Genomic DNA, 18,995 nt, shown 5'->3' with positions numbered 1-18,995 from the left:
AGTGAGAAACAAACGCACACACACAATTTTACAGCCCCTTTTTTGTGGCTTTGATGATGTAAAGGTGAAATGTTATATTTATGTGAGGCACCTGCCGTGCCTCATACCTCTGATTTCCTGTTTTTGGGGAGCTAATAGCTGACATTTTTTCCTCCGACAGCACCACGATAAGCCGGCGTTCATGGCAGGAAGGACTTTATCGGGAACCCCAGTAATCTCCCTATCAGCAGGCCTCCTGCCTCACTCAATACAAGTTGCTAGGCAACCCACGCTACAGAGCCCCTATCAGCCCCATAATTCAATGGATGGTGTAGACCTCTGAAAGATGCCGAGGCTCCGGGGGTCAGGAGGGAGTGTGTAGATGCAAGGCCTAGAATATAAATGACCCGTGTTGTCACCTTCTCTCAGCTTGGAAGATAAATCCATGCGTCTTGTTTGCTAAACTCACTAAATGAAAGTCTAAGAAGATCTCTGGAGATGAATCCTGCAGTTTCAATCTGAGCTACTTCCTCCACGAGCGTGCACTCATATGTGTGCATTCATCTATGCTGCCACGTGAGAGTATGTGTAAGGGATGCCGCTGTAATTAGCTGTGATTTAATGATGTGAATCAGCACTTGGCCATGCACCACAGCTTCCCATTAATTAGCCCCAAGATGTCGGACAATGACAGCAAACATCAATGCTATGAGTGATATTTAATGACACATCGGGAAACAAAGAATACGCAAAAACTGATGTCCACTACATACTGCAACTTTCTGCCTAGGGTTCTGAAAACAGACAAGTGCAAATCAAACGATTTATGATATATTTTTCAATCACAGACGGTAGTCAGAAGTTTCCTTAGCTTTTTCTTTTTCCAGGGTGGAATAATTGTACATTTAATGACTTTAGAAACAAGAACTGGGTGCACAAATTTGAATTTATTTTGGATTTCCTGTAACCTACACTGGGACACATATGGTCAGACGAGACAAAGATTGAGCTACTGTACGCAGGAAACAGAAGAAATCACAAGAAATCATTAAAAGCCGAAATGACCATGATCAGTGGATGTCTCTCTGCATTAAGAGTGAAACATCTCTTTTGGAGATCAAGCTTAATGTTAATTCAGGTAAATAAGTTATGCTCAGGTGCAATCATTTGATACCGTTCTACACGTCCAATTAGCAATCCAGTCTTATATGAGGCTCAATATTTTGAGCTGTATGGGCCTGTCTGAAGTTACTGCATAACTGCAAGCCACTTTACAACCCACCTCCAGTCTATAACCTCCTTTTCACTTCTTTTCATGCCTTCTCTGGCTTAATCAGATGTTTAGTATTCTGTGTCGGTTCTCCCGACTCCGTCTTTCTCCATATACAAGTGGATAGTGATTGGGTGTGTCCTACAGCACAGCCATACCACCAAATATAAATGGCTGCAAATGGAAACAGCAGTTTTCTTTTGGCTACAGTGATTCTGCGTGAAAGATAATAATGTGATGTCTAACGATGCTCTAAATTGAATTCTTAGTTTTAACGAGATGCGGGTGTGTCCCTCTCCAGCTTCCCCCCCCTCTTCCCTGTGAATCATTAAATGACAGCTCTGTACAGGAATAAGCCTGTGGGAGGAGGTGAATTAGCATAGACAGCACGGTGCAACGCTCCGGAGTTATTTCGCGAACTCCAACGGCGCAGAGGAAAACTTCCCACCTACAGACTCAGATCATCACAGACGTGTGTGCATCACAGAACGTCAACTGTCTCCTTCCTCTTTGCCAACATTCCCTCTTCTTTTTTTTTTCCGGGTGTCGCAGTTGATACGATCCCAAAATAAGAGTGTTTTGTGATATATTTTTATAAGTTATTACACTATCAGTGACTATTATGTAAGAAATAAAGGGAGGCTGGTGACATAACAAGTGACGGAAAACTGTTCAATGTTTGATGCTCTGCATCCTTCACTGGTTTCCATAGTGATGGCACATGTTACTTCCTTCTCTGTTGTCAGGGACATTCCCGATGGCAACCAGATATGAAAACACACACACACACACTGTGATTTAGTGCATTAAATATAGAAGTCAGGTGTTTAACAACAAAGAAATCCTTGTTTGGCAAATATAACAGTTGACTGGTCTATCGAGGTGGTGCCGAGCCATTCAGAGCCACATGCACAATGAATCACAAAGCATTATCCTGTCACTTTAGTGAGTATATTTACAATATTGAGGAGATCAAAACAAGCAGGAATGGTTATTGTAGCTGACAGCTTGGAGGAAAACACATTTTTCTTTCCTTCTATTTTTTTGACAGATAAAAACAACATTTTAATTCCAGGCCTGGAGGTTCCCAGCATGTGTTTGGTATGCAGAGGGTTGACACGTGGGAATCAGTCAAACGGCAAAATAATTTTCCTAAAATATGTCACTATGAGTGGAACAGATCTATGAATGTCCGAACCGTCCAGCTGAAGTCTATTTGCAGTGATTTTCTGATCATCTCCTGCGAGGCTTAAGGGAGCATTAAGCTGACGATACATCAGTATGTGCTGTCTTGCAGTGGCAAGACTGCAGCGCAATTAAAGCTCAATCAAGTCCAATCCATAATACATAAAGTAGGTCACAGAATCAATCAATTGATCAGCCCTCAAATGCACCATCCCATAAATCAGTGATGTTCAAGAGAAGCTGTGACTGGATAAGCAGCACGTTGGCAGGAATAAAGAAGATTTTCAGCTGAAAAAGGTAAAGCGCTCTAAATCCAGGCACGTCTCTCCTCTCGCTGTGACAGACAGAGAGACGCCCGGCTGCTGCTAAAGCTATTTAAACTGTGAAAGCTAATGCTCTTGGATAACATGAGGAAACACTAAAGCTGACAGTCAGCAAAGCATTTCCAAAAGACTGTACATTCAGAAGATGAGGCAGACGGACCCAGGAGACAAATTAAGATTTATTGGAACAGGTGTATTAGCGCCGCAACTCATGTTATGAAAATAAATAGACTCAGATCAACGCACCGAGTCCGGCCAGATGTAGTCTGCAAATAAGGAACAATGTATGGGAACAAAAGCTAAAGTGATCAGGATATGATTAATGAAGTGTTTACAGGTTATTCTGGGCTTCCTGTGTGGCAGTTGTGGCTTTGAAATGATAATTATATTTATGCATGCTCTGTAATGCACATGGAAATACAGAAATGAATAAAGATAAATCAGACTTTCAGATCAAAACATACCGCCTGTTGAATATGGCTGTGGGGCATAAATCATCTCTATTATTACATTTTTCCTTCCCCTGAAGAGCTCACGTCTTTTGTTAAACCCGCTGTAGCATCTTTTGATACTTACAGTTACTTTACTCGGCACTTCATACATGATTATTCCTGGATTTGCCTCCTGAGCTCTGGCGCTCTTTCTCTGTCCTTGCAGATTTTTTTTTGTATTGTTTTGATATGATGGATTTTGTAGTGGTTACTTAAGGTGTTTATGCTGCAGTTGCACTTGTTGCTGATCAATAGAAGCATCACCTAAATAGCTTAAATCTGAAATAAAGTCTGGATGTTTCAGACAATATTGGCCCGAGTGGAGGAAAGATAACCGCCAATCGATACCACACTGTTGGTTAAGTGTTTAATAGTGTGCCCCGAGGGAAACATGTAGCACTTATCCGCTGTACTTTAGCCTAGCTTGTGATAGCAGTAAGCCACAGACTTTGGAGAGCTGCATCAAATTAAAATGCATTTCCCGGGTAATCACATATGCTTTTAGAACAACGTCTAGAAAAGCATTCCCTGAAGACGAGGGTAAAGATTTGAAGCATTGCATTAAAAATGAGACATGACGGCAGGAAGTCAGATGGTATGTGTAAGGATATTAAATGATCTACCTAATCTACAGTTCATGAAGCATCTTTATTCAAAATCAAAATCAAAAAAGACGGGAAGATTAGCTAGTGAGCATGCTGATACCTGTCGCAGTCTTTTATTATATCATATTTTTACAAACAATTAAAAAAAAATTAAAGTCTCATCACATATTAGCTCATTCTCGCTAGCTACAGTTAATAAAATCTGCAAGGAAGCAGTTAATTGTGATTTTAGCTGACAAATTAATGTTAAATTATAAAATATTGTCATGCTAAAGCTCAGTGTGATCAAAGAAAGCGTAGCTGAAACGTTTAGACAATCATTTGCACCAGTGGTTTAGGTTTGGCTTAAAAGGGGGTGAATATGTTGCTATGGATGCGGTAAATTTTGGGTCTTATGTTCGTGATGAATAGAGATTGATTAGTAAAGAGCTGTTTTCATGCTTTTGAGTGCAAAAATAAGAATGTGTTTTCATAAGCACTGAAAACGATAGTCAGTCACATATAAAATGATGCAACCCTTCCCTGCCCTCAGCCACCCTGCATGGCAACAAGCCGGGTGAAGAACGGTTGGCCCAGCCCAGAATAAACCAGGTTACTCCTTCGGGGACCTGAGGAAGAGTTGATGTGGCAGACCTAGTTACTCCCACACATCATGTGTCTGTGCAGTAGATGCTGCTCATCAGGAGTCCAATGGAGAATGACAGAGCAAGACTGAGTGTGCCGATGAGGCAACTAAATAATGTTTCATTACTTGCATATTAGGTACAACATTAATCTAACATTAGTCTTTTTTGCCTGTATATATTTTCCTACAGTGAACAAGCACAGCGCAGTAATTGCATTTCGGTTGGAGACGGATTCTGTGAGCACGGCAAAATAAATAAATAAAAGCTAAAATGAAAATACGACTAGAGGCCAATCTTGCATGGGGATCACACCGGCTACATGCTGACGCTCTAGCCTGTGAGTACCCAGTTTATTACTAAACTGTTACGTGATAAGATGAGTACTCGGTACCCGTGGGCTGAATTTGGTCTTCATTTTGAACTCACACGCCTGGTAAATTTTGCGTATCCGGTCACAAATCTGTCCAATTCCATACAAACAAACACACGAACACCTGCCAAAGTACTCAAAAACATATTTAGATGTTCCTGCCTCGAGGTGCCTCAAGGATCATATTCTGCCATGATGACGCTCTCACACACAGACTCACAAGCTGTGCTGCGGCTGATGCAAACAGACAAATCTCCAAAGAAATGATCATCCACATTACATTCTTCATGAGTCTTCATGTTCTTATGTATCCACACTAAGACACTCTTGTCTACCTCGGGGTATTTTATTGTGAAGGTGTCAGCAGTTTTTTTTCTATTTTTCTTCCTTTTAGCAAAGCAGGCCGTGTAATTAAAGGTTTTTTTTTAATATATTATTTTCTGTACTCTCTGCTTTTTCCCCATTTCCTCTGAAACTGGGTTAATATGGAAATCAAGGAGGAGGTCTCCCAATTTGTGCTAACTTCCAAAGTCTACCCACTCCCTCTCAATAGAAGATAATCCCAATCCTTTAAAACACACACACACACACACACACACACACACACACACACACACACACACACACACACACACACACATCTCAGAACAGTGTTTCAGCATTTCTAGAAATAACTTTATCTAGTTTTTTTTTTCACTTCAGTGCAGAGTCAACACAATCAGCCAACTAGTATTTCCAACCCTTTAAAGATTTCGGGTATTCATGGCCTCGAAGATTGAAGCAGTAGTAGCCATCAGTTTAACATTGTATTAAATAAAGTCATGTTTTGTTTTGTTTTTTATGGAAGCCATGTTAGCGTAGATGGGACTGATGACGAGAGCAGGAAGTCAAAAACAGGAGCACCCTAGAGAAACTGGTGGTGGATTTTCAAAATAAAAGATCTTTTGCAGATTCTGCTTTTAAGCAGTGTGGAGTTCTGCGAGGGTCATTGCCGGAGGCATGAGATCACAGACACCCACCCAATTATGTGGCATTTTAGGTGTAGTTTTGTGCTAAAGTAAGCTAACTATAGATGCTAGTTGTTGCTTGATATTTATAGTGCAGGCATGAGTGGCATCAATGGTCTCATCTTTGTAAAATGTTGAACAAATCTGTAATGATACGTCTCTGTTCTCCAGGTATGTGGTTACTGCAGCCACAATTATTAATTTTGAACCCTTGTAGTGTTGCCACAGAGTGCAAAAACCAGTTGATTAATTGATTAGTTAGCTGACAGAAAAGTAAAGCAAAAACAATTAGGATGCATTTTATCTGTTACTTGGATAAAACCAGCCACTGGATGACTCACTGGGCTGGAAAATGTCTCAGTAATCAATAATGACAACAGCAATTAGTCGCAGGCCCAATAAAGTGTCCTGACCTGTGTATCAAAGCATTAAAAGTCATTCTTTACTTAAACAAGAGGTGTTATGTCACAGCATGATGTCCATTTTTGAGGGCCAGCTGTGGATATGGAGGTAGGGTGTTCTAGCTCCTCGAGCCAGCATGTCAAAGTATTCTTGGGCCAGACATTGAAACCGGTATTGTCCCTGATGCATAGTCAAAGTTAGATTAAAAGCACTTAATACTAGAAAAAAGAGCTTGCATGAATGTATGTGTGAATTGGTGAATTAGACTTGTAGTAAGAAAGCAGTTTGAGTACTCAAACAGAGTAGAAAAAACTACCAGTCCATTTATTACCGCGATAAAAGACCACATATTGTGACTTTACAGTACTAGTGGTTTATTGTCATTAATCAGATTGTTTACTGTCAATATGCAATAGTTCCCATGTACAGTATCACTCTTATAGGACGTTGTTCACAGGCAAAAAAAATCAGCTTCGTTACAAGTAAACTGTAAATTCAGTTGTTTTCCATGCTAAATTATTTGGTATCATTTTGTTCTTGGTAGCTTCAAGTGTGAAGGAGTTTTGGCATCAGTTTCAAATCAGTGTTCCTTCAACAGTATGCAAAACTATGCAGGAAGGTTTTTTCAAAATGTAATCAGATCATGCACGAGTTATCTATGATGCACGCTGGCTTCGTAATCATGTTTACAAAAATCTGAGGACATACACAAAGTTCAAAATCGAATGTTAACTCGGGTCATTCTCATCCTCTTCCTCTTATTAGCATATTAATAGTCAGTTTGATACTTTGTGTTCTGTTAGCTGTAGTTCATGTTTTGCATATAATTCTGCTGCCTGAGAAAGTGCTCGTCTTCCTCTCGTTGCCTTCATCTTGTTTGTGATACAGATTTCAGGATGAGTCTGCAGAAAGTAATTGAAAGGTGCAGACAAACAAACAGGCTCAAAGCACAGGCATTTAATCATTATGCCTGCAAGGACAAAAACAAACACGTGGACATGAAACCGCTCCATACACGTTTGACCCTTCCCTGACTTCCTGCTGCTGCTGTGTTGAATACATTAACCTTTCCCGACGACTTTCCGCGGAGACGATCCTCAATATCGACACGCTATCAATCCCCTTGAAAATTACAGCCCGCTGCGTGAGCCGCCTGAATGCCTCACAGTGAAAAGCTATGACATTTCCCCTCTGTTCATCCGGTGATGCATTGTCATGGCAACCACTGAGACAGATAGGTCCGTGCTCCATGGCGAGAAGGTTTGCAGATGAGGTCGAGATCATGTGTGGTTTGGAGAAACCTCGGAATCGAAAGGGGGGAAAGCAAGACGCCGGCATCAATCATTAGATGAATGAGATCAGAGAGCTTCTGTGTGTTTATATTGTGTGGTATTATTGTTGCAGCCTGACTCACATTCAATTTTGAAGCTTTTCTTAAGTATGACTCATGCTGTATGTCTAAACTAAGAAGAATGCTGTGAGCGGCACCTTCAGTCTCCATCTATCTATATATAAATCTGTGAGCGATTAAAAATAGCTTAAGGCTTTATCTGCAGGTTCGGAGATGTTGAGACTTTAACTCCACTTTGGTGAACCTCACATTTACAAAATTTAAAACACAAGCACTTACAGCAATGACTCCAAAATTTCACTTGGTGCACAACTCCAGTTTCATGATCAGCACCAACATTAAAACAGCTGACAGGTGGACCCAATAGCATTTTGTTCCCATGCGACGTTTCGCTTGAATATCTTGGATGTGGACATTCACGTCAATGTTATGCTGACAGATACCAGTAACTTAAACATTGCATTGCAAGCAGATAAATTGACATTTTACCACAGTAAAGAGTGTAAGGCATTGACCCGGCATCCCAATGCGATCGCCATACGAGGATTTGCTGGCACAAGTTTGACTCATGGAGGCTCCACTCCATCAGGATTTTCATGACCCAAGGGATTCACGGCCAGTGTCAGTGTGTCCAACACCCCGGGCCACCCCCAAGAGAGCAAGCGTCCATGTCTACAGGCCAATTCTGTTTTGGTTTATGAAGGAAACTACAGTGTTGGATTTTATTGTTGCAGCTAATTGGTGTAGATACAGCACCGTCGTACTGAGAGCTTTATAGTTAGCAGACTGCATTTCCTATAATATTGTGTACCACAGACAACCAGCTAATATTATAAGAAACCAGGGGTCTGAATTCCTTCCTCCTCCTCTGAAACAGAGTCCAATTTGCAACACAGACACGCACAATACTGTACTAGCTTCATATGGAGCATGCTTGCCTAGAGAAAGCTGCTTTTAATAAGGAAAGCCGAAACACATCAGAATACCAGAGTATTATTTTTGTTCGTGATTCAGTTATGATCAAGTGACCAGACCTTTGTTTTCTGGTACTCATTCCCTGTAAAGAAAAAATTAGGCGTAAAGAGAAATCATGGAGGAAAAGCTGTGATATAAAAGTCAAAATAATTTCTCACACACAGTTTAAAACAAAGTTTAGTGAGCTATGACTATTTGTTGACCTTTTGTATATCGAATCTCCCACAACCAACCTAAAGTGACATTACCAAAAACCAATAAAAAGATAAATATCCAGCCGATTATTGAGGTGTCTGTTCTGTCTGCAACCACGCCTCCCTCCCACAATTTGTTTGATTAGATGTGAGAAACCCAAATGAGCATTTTTTTTAAAGACCTTTTTTAATGATTGGTTTCAGAGCTTTATGGTCATTTTTAATGATAATTACAGTCTCAGTCATATAGGCCTATAGACTGGTTGGCAACCCTCTGGCAACCTCCAGTCATTAGGGATGAAATGTCTATTTCCTCACTGAATGCCGGGTTAAATTGGTCGCAAAGTGGATGCTGCATCAAAACCCTCTTTGTGATTGCGTTCCACACTTTGCATGGAAGATGCCAACTTGTCTGCAAACATTTGCCAACTGCTCACTAAGAGAGCATTTGCCTTTAAAGTAAAGTTACCCGTATTGCTTTTTTGCTTGAACCAACATGTTTCAAAAGGTGCAACCTTTACTTTGACGGCCTCTGATTCCAGTTTGTATTGCTTTCTTCACAGTTTTACTAACCAGTTTGCAAGCACTCTTGACAAGTGAGCATCTTCCATGCAAACTGCACGTCACCACAGCAAGTCTCCACCAACCACTTCCCAACATGTTGGGTAATACACAACTTTCCTTAGCAGTTGGTAGTCTCCAGCGAGTCTTTATGCCTGTGTGACTGGACTAAGGACTTCATTTTGGATAAACTTGATAAAACTTTTCAAGTGTCCTGTATATGATAAAAAGAGGTATGTGTACATGAAGGTGGACTTACCGTTGACGCAGAACTCATAGGGTGTACAGAGCTCATCTTCAAACAGGCAACCTGGAGGTCAGAGAAGGTGAAACAAAGAGGAGACAAGAAATGAAAGCAGCTCAAGTCGTTAAAGTGTTTGTCTTTGCTGCGGAGAAAATGCAATGCCAAATTAGCTACATTTTCTAAATATGTGGCAGAGCTATAAAACTGCAGCTTAGGACTACATTAACTCTAGCCCTAGGCTTTGCCGCTAATGGCAGAGCCATCAATCATCAATTAGTGTGACTTCCCCTATCCTGTCTCTGACACTGACACCCCAAATCCATGGGCAGCGCTTCCATTTATGAATGTTGCATGAATATTAATGAGCTTTAATGCTTGGACTAAGAATGGGTGTTCCAGACTAATAAATGAACAGATGGCAGAAGCATTATGAGTAGCTGTTCCCTGTGTTCATATCTCTCTCATGTGGGAGTTGCGGCGAACAGAGGACTGATTGTTCTGCTCGCCGATCTGCACAGGTGATCCTCTACATTTACACATTTCCAGGAAAAGGCTGAGGCGTGAAAAAAAAACAAAAAAAAAAACAAAATAAAAAAAAGTGTAATTTTCTGTCTTGTACGGAGGAGGTGTTCGCACATTCAGGATCAAAATTAACTACACCGAGCACAAGATTTAGGCTAGTTCATTGAGCTCATGATACACCACTTCATGGCATTTGCACACACGGAGAGTCTGCAAACAACTAGGCTGAGCCTCAGTCCTGTTTCTCCAACTCTTTTATCTTTGTTTTTCCCCTCCCTCCGCTCATCATGGAGAGTGACAGAATTGGATGCACCCTCTTGGCCCGGTGGCCTCGATGGACAGCAACGAGCAGCTTGTGACCGTGAATGAAGAACAGGCTGAGTAGGAGGAGAGGTGTCTGTCAGACCTCTTTAATAACGAGAAGAGATAGTTGCGGGATGTCGGATAATCAATTGGCACAGAAAGGGCAGATAATAAGGACAGGTGTGGAAGAGAGAGGAACTTTTCAGGCTTTACTTATCCAAAGTTTGTTCAAGTTTCTTCTCTCCCAGTTGGACGTGCAGGTCATTATTCTGGTGCATTATTAAAGGCTAATCTGCGTGGGAACTGGAACTTACAGGCACAGTGCGCAGCCATTTTGTTTAGGAGTCGAGGGCACATTTTATGAAATTACTCTTTTGCAAGGTAATGGCTTCAATGTGTCAGCAAAATTGCTATTTAACGATGTAGAGTGGGGCATCAACACAGAGCTGTAAGGTCGCTCAGCTCTCTGGAACAAAACTAAAAGGCAGAATGTCCCAAACTGAAGAAAAGGAACTTACTGCTCTAAAACCAAGACCATGAATTGCTTTTCCAACTCATTGTACCTGAATATTATTCTGCATCATAACGAGTATATACCTCATTTTAATGGACACATTATAGGCTAAAGGATGCCTGTATATGCACCAATATATTTTTGGAAGAGTCATTTTCAGTTATATTTGCAATTTACAAATAACTAAAACCACAACTCTAATGCTCATGGTTTAAAACCTGGGTTTCTGTCTTATATCAGAAGGTTTGCGGCAGAAAATAAACAGATGATAAACTTTCTGTGTGCTCCCTGACGGATCTGACGGATAAAAAGCCAAATATTTCCACATTTGGTGGAGTTGGTGGAGACCAAAAACAGAGTGACAAGTAGAGTGAATCATCCAGACTAGAGGCCTGAAACAAAAATCCATATGAATGTTAATGGTAAACTTCATACAGTTTTATCAATATATGGCAGGGTTGTACTTGTACTTGTACAGAAATGCAAGTGAACACTGGGTCTAATCATATCCAGGCTAACACTTTCCAATCATTGCTTACTATCAACACAGATACATTTAAAGAGGCTAACAAAAATCTAAAAAAGCCCCAAACAGTTACACTTTTGCTCAAGTTACTCTTTATCGTGCAGGCGGTCAATACTCATCGGATTACAAATGTTGTCCTTTGCAAACATATTCTTCACATTCATGCTTGAAACGTTTATGGAGATTTGGTTATCATGTACAAAGAAAAACTCAACAAATGCCCGTCGAGCAGAATTAGGCAGATACTTGCTCAAAATTAACATTCAAAGGAGCTCCATCCCCCCAAGACACCCTCAATCCCTCAAGAGCCACTTATGCCAGCTGGTGTTGAGACTGTGTCCACACAAACACGCCCCAACAAGTCTCACAACAGCACTGCTTACCAAACACAAGTCAGAGTGAACCAAATCATCACACAATGCGAAGAAATCTATCAGAAAGACTGGAGAGAATGGACTAAAAGCCAAAACAAATTAGAGAGATTATGAAATGGCAGAAAATCCGTTGACTGTCAGAGGCAGAAATCAGAAACATTCTAACCAGGCATAAGGTCAGTGACCATAAACCGGCAATGGAAGATACAAACAGAAACAAAACTGTGACAGGTGAGGTTGAAACAGAGATGCATTTCCTCTTAAGATGTAAATTACTCAGTGACGTGAGGACCACTTACTTCAACCAATTCAGATCTGTATTTCAGTGAGCTAAACAACATGACAAAATTAGAAGCAGTCCAAGGAGAAGGACACGGGGCCTATCTGGCTGCCCAGCATATATCAAAATGACACAACCTGAGTGAGGACCAGGACTGACGTACACCTGCACGTGTTGTACTGTACAGCTGTTTGTTGAACTGAGTAGAAATTAAATGAACCGATACTGATACTGTTTTTTCTGTTGATATCTTTTGATATATTTCAAAACTTTATGTATACTGTGAGTGAATGAATATTGAATGTTGTCATGTTCCTTTTCTTAACGGTGCTATCACTTGGTTTAGCTACATCTGTCGCTATGGCTGTCTTCCCACTGCTATGTCCACTGTGTTAGCCATCAACAGTTTGTCCAGCTCTATCCTCTATGGAAGTGCCACAGCATCTGGGCTCGGTCATTCTCAACCAACCAATGGGGCGTGGCCTATTTTGACCTTGGGATCTCCAGGCCATACCCAGCACGGATGTTCAATTTCCAGTACCATGTATGCCCTCCCTGCTAGCGTGTTGCACCCTGCTAATATGTGCTGGATCGTGTCAGTAGCCTGCACCTGTTGTATCACCATATTAACCTCTAGCTCTCTTCCACAGGGTGTCTTTTATGTTGTTATTCTCCCCTCACCCCCATCCAGTCTGGGCAGATGACTGAGCCAGGCTCTGCTGGTGGTTTCTTCCTTAAAAGCTTAAAATTTAGTTTTTCTTTCCCACTGTCGCCGAGTGCTTGCTGGAGAAGCATGGGCCATTACCACTCTCGACTGAGTCATTTGACTTTCTGATGATGAACATTAATTAGAGTTCAATTAATTTCTTGGTTAATCAATCAACAGAAAAAATTAACTAAAACATTTTGGATAGTTGATTAACGATTACAGTTAAAGCTTCTAAACTGAGAGGATTTTTGCTTTTTCTAATTAGGCATCACTTCCTGTCAGTTTGTTGTTTCCACAAATGAAACAATTTTAAGACGTCACCTTGGGCTTGAGAAAAAATGAAGTTCTGACATTTTATAGACCGTGCAAACAATATTCACCTGCCAGCCCTAATTTTCGCACGACTTTGTTTAACTTACCAAGACTTTCCCATTTAGCTTGAAGGTAAGTGAAAGAAGAATTTACACCAAACTTATAAAGCAGTCACTTAGAGCTGGAAGAGTCAATCCCTCTTGACCATGCACATCTCAGCACTCCGCAATTAGTGTCAGTCCATTCAACTTTACTTCCTCATCACTTCCCTGTTTAATTCATGGGGTTCTCTGGGAAGCCTTGTCAGCTCTCAATATTAATTACAACTTTCCACTAATAACGCGTCCAGTCGAGCATAGTTAGTCAGACAGTATGTGTGTGTGTGTCTGCGTGTGAGATAGGCAGGGACATAGAATTGATAACAGCACAGCCCCTTTCTCCAACACCGTGCGAGATGATTAAAATGGCGCCTTTTAATTAAAATGCAATCACAGTGGATGCTGCTGATTACCCCAGGCAGAAAAAAGGACTTGTCGATGCTGAGGGAGAAAAAAAAAAGGAGTCCTTGCTATATCTTGATGACGCATCCTGACAAAGAACAGCCGCGCTCTTTTATTCAACCCAAGGCCTACAAGATAATTTCACAAACACAATGACCTTTATGAAAAAGTGTTACGTTTGGTATTAAGTACTGAGGCCGTGTCAGCCTCGTCACAGATCAATCATGGCTTATCTGTAGCCGTTCTTCAAGTCAAGTAAGTGCAGTTACAGACGGATTTAAAGGGAAATGATTTGTGCTTTTTAGACGATTTTTAACTTAAGCATGTGACTTTTTTCCTTCGACCCATGTGAGCAATGCAGTAAAAACATGTCATATATGCTCACCTTTCACACTGTTATCACTTATCTTAGTTATGCCGGTTATAACAATGATCTAAAACATACCAGCAATTGTGTTTTCAATCAAAATTAAGGTTTTGGAGCGCCCCAGTCGAAGTCCAGACTCACATCTGATTGAGATGCTTTGGAGCCCGTTCATACCCAAAACCCTCCAATGTGGGGGAATTTTAAACAATCCCCCCAACAGTGATATAAAAGACTCACAGCCACAAACGTTTGATTAGCTTTAGGTTTTACACAGGATCAGGTGCATTTTGTATTACTCAGGTTATCTTTGTTGATGATTTATAAGATTTAGTGTGACAAATATGCAAAAAACCAAGAAATCAGGACTCTTTAGAAACTAATATTAATATTTAAAGATAATGAAAGTAATTGTTAGTAGCTGCACTAGATGAGAGCCGACTACAACTGCTGTAAATATGCAGAAGTTTCTGCTCCCAAAATAGATGCTTTGTGACCTAATTTATAAATGCTGTATGAAGGGAGACTCCAGAAGGTCACAGGAGTTACTTCACAGTTTTTTAACAAGATGCAGCGGTAGTTAGAGGTCTGTATTCTCAAGAGACGGTAAAATAGGAGGTGTATCAGACAGAAGTGCATAACTACATGTGCTACAGTCACTGTTTGTCTCTGTCTGCCTTTCAAAATGACATTAAAACATGCTGTGCAGACTTTGCATAAATGACACCTTCAGAAAAGCATGCAACAATGGGAACTTGGACGGGATCTATTACCCTTTCTGAGACCTCTACATGCAGCACAGAAACACTTTACGAGGATGTGTCCTGTCTACTTTGTTACAAGTAACTGCTATTTAGGGCAGCAAGTGCACCGACCGTGTAAGTAAACAAGGAGCAGCACAGGCACATGCAAAAAAACTATTCACCTATAACTAAAACCACCTGCGTGTTGGGACACAGCAGCGTGCGTATCTCCCCTTGGGAGTGTGAAATCAGAGAGGAGTGAAAGGCTTGTTTGAGGAAAAGCAATTACATACGTTTCTCATTAGAAAACAATATAACCACATTATCCGACAGTCAATCTCCACCTGAGCATTATAATGCTATTAAGTACACATCCCAGTGCACATTTAGGTCTCTAAACGTTTGGCTGTGATTGGCTGACCTTGCCCGGAACATTAACTATGTCCCTATGAGGCAAAACCCTAAGCTCAACAAGAAGTCAGAGGCCTGATCATCCACTTTCCCTCACAGGTGGTTGGCCGGTGCTCGGGTACCATCTGCGATGTCTGAGGGGCCAAGGAGAACGCTGGGAGCCTGGCAGCGAGAACAGCCAATCCCGAGGCCTGCTGCAGTTAAGGGCATATTTCATTCACTCTCTGGGGCCACCAAAGTATCTTTTATTATAGATATAAGGTGCAACCAAGGACGCCTGGCTCATTTTTTGTAAATCACAGACAACTGTACCGTCAGCCAAAAAAGCCATTTTAGAACAGCGCGGCGGGTGACAACTGCAATAAAAGTGCAAGTGAATTGAAAAGGGAGCGTGGCTGGAGCGGGGACAGCAGAGAAGAACATCACCTGCAAGCAAATTAGCATCAGCTTGACACCATGTCCGCAGATTTAAACAGCTTGTGTCATTAAGGCGCTCTCCTGCTAAAATTAAAGATGGCTCCAAGCTTTTCTCTGCTCCAGAAGGTCTGTTCTTGTCAAAAGCTGCATGCTATGTGTCAGCAACTGAGCTCTGGTTACCTTATCACGATCCTCGATGTTTTTTATACATTCCCCCCCCCCCCCACACGTTTTCATCTGAACATGGCAGGACGCTGCTATAACAGTTGTTTAAATAAGACAGTGACATTTTGTTCACCCATATTTCATCAGGAAACTATTTTCTCTGGGGTGAAGGACAAAATGAATAATTCACTTTAACACCACAAGAAAATACAGTAATTCTACCATTGAGGCTTCACTTCTATCACTGCATTAGAGAAAAAAAAACCTTTTTATGTTTAAAGGAACAGTTTTCTTCTCAAGGCTAAGGTGAGAGCTTTCTTGTGTGCCCAATGTTTGTGAAGCAGCCAGTTAGCTTAGCGTAGCTTAGCTTAGCATGTTTAGTTAACACAGAGCTAGCTGTTTGCCCTTGTTTACAGATTTTGTGCGAAGCTAATTAGCTTTTAGCCGTAGCTTTTTTAACCTGTAGCGTAATTATCTTTTTTTATTGTGTTTTGGTAAAATATTTCCTTTTAGCAAGATGGCACATATAGATATTGTGGGACTTTTTCTTTAGTTCAAAGCATTTAACAGAAACTAAATCTAAAAGTTTTTAACCTGAATTAGGAGCTTGGGGGTCAAAGTGAGGGGACTCTGGGGTCACTTTGACTGAAGAGAGATCCTGATGTGAAACCACCTGGCATCCAGAGGAGTGTAACCAGACACAATTCCCTCAGAATTCCCAGGCAGGCAGGTCACTCTCAGTCACTCAGCTGCCAGCTCCAGGCGACAGCCCAGACAACGGCTATGAATTAAAGATGGCAGCATCACTGCGGCAACAGAGGACCCAGAAATAGGCCGGGTTGACCTTTTTCCCGACCTGCACTGAGTGATTCAGACATTTGATTTTCTCCCTTCTCTTGAGGTGTGATTGAGTGTTGAAAAGCAGAAGTGGAGCGAGTGAAACAGCTAAGCCTCTTCTTTCTTATGTTCCAAAGAGCTTGAAGTGAACCAGCACAAACTGCCCTGAGGGGAATATCTAATCCTGCAGGTGAGGACAAAGGTTTAACTCTTGAGTGCCAGCTGAACCTCGATTAAAGTGCAGGTCAGTACCACGCCTCGGTGTTTGGACTTTCCTGTCCTGCAGATGTGACATCGATGACATGCAAATGGGAGTGAAATGACATCTTTGTTGGCCTCAAGTCATTTATGTGCCTGAGTGGTAATTTCACAGCTTAAAATGAAACTACTCAGCTGTACCACCTGTGGAATTAAACGCCTTAAGATGCAGATGAGATGAGAGGAAATTGATATGAAACTGTCTCCATGCCGCTCCCTGGTCAGAACACCTCTGGGAGGGATTGGATTTTTATGGCTGCAGTTGGTGCAGACACCCAAAGGCATCACATTTCTGACTCAGTGAAAACACTGTGGCAGTGGGGTGTGGTTTTCTGGCTCAGCTGTGAAGAGAGGAGGGAAAGTGATTCGTTTGAGGAGGGTGGCACACCTGGTGTGCATCTGCTGATTAACCTCTCCTCTTATATATAGTAGGGCATGAGCACAGCAGGCGCTGAGAGAACCTTTGAAAAGAATGACGACATAAAGCGGAGCGGGCATTGATGTGTATGAGTGCGTAACAAAGGGCAAAATAAACAGGGTGTGTGTATAAATTGGGACTGGCCAGGCCTCTTTACACTGAGGAGAGCCCTTAGTGGCAAGGCTACAAACACACATAATCACACATACAAAAACACATAAAGCCCTTCTCTTAGCTGACTTTAAGTTTGGAAAAACCAAGTAAATATAACGCAACATAAACTGAACAAATAGCATTCCTCCTCTAATATTTTACCTTACGTGCTTCTGCATAATCACCCCCATTGCAAGATGAATATCAATATTAGGCTATTGAGAAGGAAAGGCAGTCTATATTCAGGTGGATTTTAAATGCTGAGGTATTCAGCGGTATCCAAGTCCCATTATTTAAATTTGTGGCCCCCAGGGTGACCGCAAAGGGGGTTAAAACACATTCATTTTAAACTATTTATGCTACCAACTAGTGCCATAAACAGAAATACGGATGTTTATGTCCTGTTAGAAAAAACGTTTTTCTCTCGATGGATGGTTGTGGTTTAAAGGAGCCAGTTGAGGTGGTTTATGTATCTGACTGGGATGTCTCCTTGATGGGTTTCAGGGAAGGTGACTGGGAGGAGGCTACGGGGCATACTCCAGACTCAGTCGAGAGATTGTATCTTTCAGCAGGTTTGGGAAAGCCTCGGTGTTTCCCCTGATGAGCTGGAGGTAGTAGCCTGGAGAGGGAGGCCTTGACGTCTCTGCTGAGTGTTAACATCGTAACCTGATCCCAGAGAAGTGGCAGAAGATGGAGGGATGCACGTACGAACAGTCGTTTTTTCTCATTAGTCCCCTATTTAAACTGTATTAAGCTTTAAAGTCATGATATACTGAGCTAGCTTATGATAGCTGTTAACTTAGCACTACAGCTTCTTATCAAAACACGACCACTTCTGACACCAACAAAACACCAAGGTGGTGACCAAAATGCCAAATTCTTGGCCCTAAACAGAAAGTAGTCCATCAGCCAGGAGGCAACTTGGCTGATCATTAGCATTCATTAGGATTTGTGTTTCTGGTGACCTGATGAAAGGAAGCACTCTAATCCTGGGCCTTCTTTAAACCTCAGTTTTCTGTTAAATGCTCCACCTGCTTGCTGCTAATTGTACGTGCCATGTTGTTCTTTGTCTTTGCCTCAAAAGACGCTAAAAACCTGCCGATGAAAGAGCTTAGCAGGATGCTACCCAAACTTCCTAAGAGATGGTAGAACTAGCTACTGAATTTAGACCTCATCCACAAAAAGTAGGTGAAGTTGTGCACCTTCTTTGTTGTAGACATCATCTTGGGGGTTTTACAAATAATGCTCAAGGATCCTTTTTCAAGAGCTGAAGGAGATATATCAGAATCAGAATCAGAATCAGAATACTTTATTGATCCCTGGGGGAAATTATTTTTTGTTACAGTGCTCCATTTTAAACCAACATTAAGACAAGACAGACAATACACTAACTAAGAATAGTACAATACATACATATATATACATATATATACATACATACATACATAAGTCACTCATAAATAAATAGTTGGAAAAGAAACGTGTAGTTGTAGCAGCAAACAGTGTGTTAAGTGGATGCGTTGTACAGGGAGATGGCCACAGGCAGGAATGATTTCCTGTGTCGTTCAGTGGTGCTTTTCGGTAATCTCAGTCTCTCACTGAACGA

At 41.4% G+C, this 18,995-nt stretch overlaps 1 protein-coding gene across 2 annotated transcripts in view; it reads right to left on the bottom strand.

The window, feature by feature from the left end:
* Positions 1-18,995, bottom strand: part of ptprn2 (protein tyrosine phosphatase receptor type N2) — a 163,424-nt gene that overhangs the window by 127,560 nt on the left and 16,869 nt on the right. For both annotated transcript variants that reach the window (XM_080864736.1, XM_080864737.1), the window contains exon 2: positions 9,599-9,649. In XM_080864736.1, the coding sequence (XP_080720862.1) occupies positions 9,599-9,649 (51 nt within the window). The remainder of the gene's footprint in view (positions 1-9,598; positions 9,650-18,995) is intronic.

The sequence above is a fragment of the Rhamphochromis sp. 'chilingali' genome, assembly GCF_963969265.1.
Source record: "Rhamphochromis sp. 'chilingali' genome assembly, chromosome: 18".
NCBI classification, from domain to species: domain Eukaryota; kingdom Metazoa; phylum Chordata; class Actinopteri; order Cichliformes; family Cichlidae; genus Rhamphochromis; species Rhamphochromis sp. 'chilingali'.
Note: the sequence above shows the minus strand (reverse complement) of the source record. Positions and strands in the feature narration are given on the sequence as shown.